Genomic DNA, 5781 nt, shown 5'->3' with positions numbered 1-5781 from the left:
ACCTGAAGTTTCTTCTTTCAGCCAGACATGATGTGCTTGACAAAAGCTGAGGAGGAAATGAGAAATGAGAGCATGAGAGGTCAAAACATGCTGTGAGCTGTGGTGGGGCGGGCAGAGAGGCAGCTGGGGGTACCCCCAGCCCGGGGCACCCCAGGGATGAAGGGGACGTGCTCTGCCAGGACTGAGATTTCTCCTTCTGTTCCCACCTTTCGCATGCCATCCCAAACCTGGTTAGAGTGATACCAAACCCCTCTTGGAGACGAGCCGGTACCGCTGTCCCCAGTTTTCTGAGGCCAAGGGAAATGGGTACCCTCTTCTCCTCAATGCTCTCCAGTTTTAGGGGTTCCCAGATTTAACCACCCCCTATGCCAGGTTTTCACCCTCTTGGAGCCATGAGCGATCTGGGTCTCCAAATGTTCCCAATTAGTCTCTGCTGCGAAAGATGCTGGCTTCGTTTATTTTTGATAGCTTACAATAAAACAGTGCCAAAATTGGGGATAAAACAGTCCTGAAACCCTTGGAAACATGCTGTCTTCAGCTGCTTTTACTGGAAGTCACTGGCACAACCATGTTGTTCCCACCCCAGCTGACATGTCTCACAGCTCTCCTCAGAGAAGCTTTGGAGGGTGGTCCACACCTCCCTCTCGGTGATCACCAATGTCCTCACAGAGGACAAGTTTTGCTCCCTAAGACAAGATCACCATGTCTGAGATGGCCCCGGTAGGAATCTCTTGCTCCTACCTTCATAGTTGATACAGCCATTGGCATCTTCTTGCCCTGCCATGAGCTGCTCCACCTCGCTTTCCGTCATCTTCTCCCCTGGGAGAGGAGGACATAGAGGTGAGGGAAAGGGTTCTCAGCCCGCCAGGACCTTCCTGTCCTTCGTCCAGAGAGCCAAATCCACCAGAGGAAGGAAAAGGAGATTAAAAAGGAGCTGTGCACCACTACACACTGGGAAGTGCTGGTGGGAGATTGTGGAGAGAGGACCAAGGTGCAACGGTTGCCTGATAGTTGAGGATGTTACGGACTCTCCATCTCACCTGGATCATGCATGCAGCTGTGGCAGGGAAAAGGCCACACATTCAGGAGCCATTCGCTCTTACAAAAGCCTATGAGCAGCAGAATAAAAAGGGTCTTTCCGATGTGTGAGACCAGCAAACTAACCCGAGCCGTTTGCCCAGGAAGAGCTCAGGGGTGGCCTGTGTCCTGCTCCCCTCCCCAGGGCCAGCCCGTACCCAGCGTGACCAGCACGTGGCGCAGCTCGGCCCCCATCACCATGCCGTTGCCCTCCTTGTCGAAGACACGCAGCCCTTCCACAAAGTCCTCGAAGGTGCCCTGCTCCTTGTTGCGGGTGAAGTGCTGCAGGATGGGGAGGAAGGTCTCAAAGTCCAGCATCTTTGTGTTCATTTCTGGAAGGGGAGGAGGAGATGGGGTCAGAGATTAGCTTCACTGGGCTGAAGTCAGCCTCTGAGGACCTCCTGCTTAACCTTCCTGGTCTCATTTCCATCTGAGTACAGGGGAGAATGGCGCCAGCGCCACAAAGTGATGGGACTATTAGTATATTATACTTGAGATGGGAAGATCCATATGAGGAATAAAGTATTAACATCTGGGGACTGCACACAGACTGCTGATATCAGCCAAAAAATTAAAACCAGCAGGTAGGTCCTCTGCCACCAAGGCAATGAAGCTGCACTGGGACTGGTCAGGTTACACCAGTTTGCACCAGCTCAGGATATGGTCTGCTAAGCATCACTTGCCACCATCCCCAGCTGAGGACAGCCTATCCCTTACGTCAGCCATGGTACGGGGAGGAGGAGTGAAGGAATTTTGCAGGAATGAAGCCTCTCTGCGTCATTTCCTTCCCAATTCCTTCATCTTGCAGGGCTGTTCCTACAGGGGATGTAATCCTTCATTTGCTGCCAGGAAGCACAGGGATTGCGTGTCCCACCCTGTCCCCGCTGCCCCAGTTTGCTGTCACCTTCTGGTTTGGGCTTGCCCAGCACCTTCAGGACCTCCGCGTTGGTGGGGTTGTGACCGAGCGCCCGTAGGACGTCCCCGCACTGCGCGTAGGTGATCTGCATAGCTCCCGTGGGCGTCCGGTCAAACAGGCTGAAGGCTTCTTTGAACTCTGCGGGGAAGAAGAGCTCAGATGTCCTCTGCCATGCTGGCCCCATTTCCCACCCCACTGGGAGCGAGTCCTGCCTGGTGGGCAAGGAAAGGATGGACACGTGTGTGGCGGGTGCCCTCTGCACCCATCACTGCTGCGCAGGGCAGGCAGCCCTGTGCTAGCTTGAGCAACGAGCCACCAAAGCTTGCCAGACTCCTTCAACGAGTTGCTCAGCTTCTCGAGCAGGTTTTGCCACCCATGAGGAGCTGGCTGGACGAATCCTGCTGGGATTGCTGCACCACCTTGCGCTGGCAGCACCGGCTGCAGGTGCAGGCTGCTGTTTCCGCTGCAGAACATCCCCTTTGCTATTCCCCTTTTCGACTCGGGCCTCCTGAGGACCCCGTGACCGTCCCACTGCACTCCCATGACACCTGCAACACGCTGTCTGCTCTGCTGGCATCCCCCCAGCCCCAGCCAGGCAGACACAGCACGGCATTGCTCGTGTTTGGGGAAGGGAGACCGTGTCCACCCCAGCCTTGCAGACCACATGTCATGCCAACCCTACTTGGAAGGACATGGGAGATTCATTTCCAAGCTTGCTCCCGTAAATTATCGTGCCATTAAGCGTCACATTTTACCTGGAGAAAGGAGGCCTAAATTAGGAACAATTAAGGATCTCTTTCCTTCTGTGTGTGATGCTTTTTAAATTCCTGACCTGCTGCTGGATTCTTTCTTTAATCCCAATGTTGGCTACATGGACAACCATGGTCCTGCAGCTGCTCAGAGCCTGGTTTCTGCCTCTTGCTTCCACCCAGAAGATCTTCTCCACTACAACAGGCTCCTCACTGGTGTCGAGGTGCAGAATGTGGGAAACCAGTCCTCCAGGAACCCCCCCAAGTCCTTACCCTCCTCCTCCACAGGCAAGCCAAAGACCCCGAGGGTGGTGGCTGGCACCTGCCTCTCCAGCTGCTCCACGCAGGCAGCGAGATGGTGGTTTTCCTGCAGCAGATGCTCACATGCTTCTGGATTTCATCCTGCTGCCTCCAGGCCAGCAAGTCCACCTGAGCAGTTGACTGGCCCAAGCAGGTAATCAGCCTTTCCAGCCTGTCCACATGAATGCTCAGAGTTGTGAGTTTCTTGTCCATGGCGCTAATGAATTCATCTTCTTCATGATGTCCAGCAATAGCTCGCTGAAAGCAGAGCTGCTGCTCTTCCTACTGTTGGGTGAGATGAAAAAATCGTGGTCTCCATGTGGAGATAGAGATGTCATGGTCTGGTAGGCATTGCCTTGGGTTTGGTGGGAATCCTTGCCCAGGGCTTTGGGTTTGCTCCATTTTCTATTTGGCATCTTTATATCTTCTGCTGAGCCTCACCGTCCCCTGGACCTGTCCCCACAATGTCCATGCCGTGTCCCTGTAGTCCTGTCCACGGTCCCCCCCAGCACCTTGGGGTGCTGCTGTTATCCCGCTTGACCTCACAGTGGCTCCATCTCTGCAGGTGAGATCCCTCCATCTGGCTCTGGGGGGGATCCAGGGAGGACATCACCGCCTGCGAGTCCCTCGGTCAAGAGGCACCACTACGAGGGCGCTCAGTGATGTCCACTCCCGACCACCTGGAGCCACGGGAGCATGTCACATGCTTTGGGACGTCGCTGCAGGTTAAATCCAAATATCTTTGCATTTTAACTTGCTCACAGTTCCACTGGCTCTCGTTCCTCCTTTCAAAAGCTGGTTTGGGGGCCGAGCCTGCAGGACACTGGGTCTCCTCCTCCCAGTATTCCCACCAGGATCTGCCCTCAGATCTTATACCTTCCCTAGTCCGTACAGAGGCATTAAAACTGCCTGTGGAGAGATGAGAAATCCCAATCCCAGCTCAGCCCCTCGGCATGGGGCTGTCCCCGCATCGCCAGAGACTGCTCCTCCCGTGCAAATCCCAGACTTTGAACCAGGCTGCATCTCTCACCATGAATGGAAAAATACCTTTTCCCTGCCAGGCTCTGAAGCTGGGATTATCCTTTTCGACTGGGGCACCCTCAGTGCAGAGCAAGGAGCCAGGATCCATTCACTGCTCCCGACAGCCCGGCATTGCAGTCCCAGCTAAATCCCTGCACTGGTTCCCACTCCCCTCCGGCATTGCTCCTGTCTCCATCTCCTCTCCTGCCTCCTCCCTTCCCACCAGTGCTCTTCCCCATCTCCTTACCAGCCCGATGCTGGTCGGGGACATGAACTTTCTGATTTCATATGTCCCTTCTACCTGCTAGGAAACCTCACGAGCCCGTCCTGGAGGATGAGCAGCGTGTTGGGGGGAATGGGGTACCCGGATCCTGCTGGGCTTTCCCCCAGGAGCGGATTTGACGTGTGGGGCCTCAGCTCTCGTGTCTGCTGCGAAAAATTACCTGGAAAAAGGACTCCCCATTTCTAACGCCATCTCTGGGAGAAGGTGAATCTGCACTTACCTTCGATCTGCTCTGCAGTGAATTCAATCTGTTGGGAGAAGAGAACAGAGCCGGGCATGAGGGCTGGGTTACTGCTGGGGGTAACGAAGGGGCTCTCCTCTGCGTTTGAACATCTCCCTCCCCAGGCTTCGCAGCCTGCTCGGCGTGGGGAGCTGTATCCATGCCGCGTCTGGCCGTGCTGTGCCCGGGAGCGCTCCTGCTGGAGCTGAGATCCCTGCGGAAAGCGCAGCTGGCAGCAGCGCAGCAGGCAAGGGGTGGGCAGGCAGCGGGGATGCTCAGACCACAGGGGCTGTTTTGGGTGGAAAGGATGTTATTTCAAGGCTTGATCCGTAGTTCAAGTGATTAAACAGCCTCCGTGCTGAGCCTGCTATTAACTCTCCCACCACAGCTCTGGCTTAAAAATGTAACTATATCCTGCGGAATTACGGAAAAAGTGAGCTCCCGTTGTAGAGACTTGGATAAAAGATGCTTTCATGAGGAGGAGACAACGCAGGCGGCAAAATACTTTAGGATGGAGACAGTGGGTGGCAGAAAAGCTTTTTAATGCTGCCGGGGCCCCGACACAGCGTCCCAGCCAGGAGCTGTGGGGCGTTTGACTCCACAGCCGGAGCTCTGGGCAGCAGCGTCCCAGTGCGAGTGCGAAGCAGTTTCCTTGGGTGAGTGCTGTGCAGGGCTGGACGGGGGAAGATCGAAACACCACCCCAGCGCGGACAGCATCACTCCCAGCCCGCTGCATCAATGCAATCTGATAATTTTCCCCTCCCAACCCTGGCTCTCAGCCTGGCTAACGCCGTTCGTGTGGTGCATTGCATTGCCCGTGCCTGGCAGATGACAGGCACGAAGAAAGACGGTGATGTCTTCATTCCTCACTCACCTTCACACTCTTGGGATCGAAGGCAGGCTCTCTGGGTGGCTCCGGGGCTGGAGCTGGTTTGGCTGCTTCCTTCTTTGGGTCGGGTTTCTTGAGCGGCATCGCGCTGGGTCTTTGCAAAGGTGCAGGGATGAGTCCTGCTGCCCAGCGAAGCAACCGAACGGAGGGATGAAAGGCAAAGTCTGCTCCTTCCGTTATATACGGAGCCCTGTCCTCACCCCGGAGGGGCAGGCCAGCTGCTGGAGCAACTGCTACTTACTATAAAAGGAAGAAAACTCAAACGAGAGGGGCCCCAACTTGACAATTGCCCGTTGTCATCGGCTCCCGGCGCAGCAAAGCCACCAG

General features: G+C 55.5%; 1 protein-coding gene across 1 annotated transcript; it reads right to left on the bottom strand.

Moving 5' to 3' along the window:
* On the bottom strand, window positions 1-5541 carry MYL4 (myosin light chain 4). The gene is made up of 6 exons (XM_009287901.1): window positions 5440-5541; window positions 4566-4593; window positions 1982-2131; window positions 1236-1409; window positions 742-819; window positions 1-46 (listed from the first exon to the last, which is right to left on the bottom strand). Exons 1-6 carry the CDS (start codon window positions 5536-5538, stop codon window positions 18-20), a joined length of 558 nt encoding a protein of 185 aa, XP_009286176.1. The 5' UTR covers window positions 5539-5541; the 3' UTR covers window positions 1-17.
* Between the last annotated feature and the right edge of the window lie 240 nt (window positions 5542-5781).

The sequence above is a fragment of the Aptenodytes forsteri genome, unplaced genomic scaffold, assembly GCF_000699145.1.
Source record: "Aptenodytes forsteri isolate BGI_AS27 unplaced genomic scaffold, ASM69914v1 Scaffold249, whole genome shotgun sequence".
In the NCBI taxonomy this organism is placed as follows: domain Eukaryota; kingdom Metazoa; phylum Chordata; class Aves; order Sphenisciformes; family Spheniscidae; genus Aptenodytes; species Aptenodytes forsteri.
The sequence above is the reverse complement of the archived record's forward strand: the minus strand, read 5'-3'. Positions and strand labels throughout refer to the sequence as shown.

What these genes read in the sequence shown, in the direction of transcription:
- MYL4 (XM_009287901.1), bottom strand. Translation starts at nt 5,538, where the DNA reads ATGCCGCTCAAGAAACCCGACCCAAAGAAGGAAGCAGCCAAACCAGCT. An exon ending in GGGCAAGCCCAAACCAGAAG is followed by an intron (nt 1,410 to 1,981) that starts GTGACAGCAAAC and finishes CTCCCCTTCCAG; the next exon opens with AAATGAACACAAAGATGCTG. An exon ending in TGGCTGTATCAACTATGAAG is followed by an intron (nt 47 to 741) that starts GTAGGAGCAAGA and finishes TTTCCTCCTCAG; the next exon opens with CTTTTGTCAAGCACATCATG.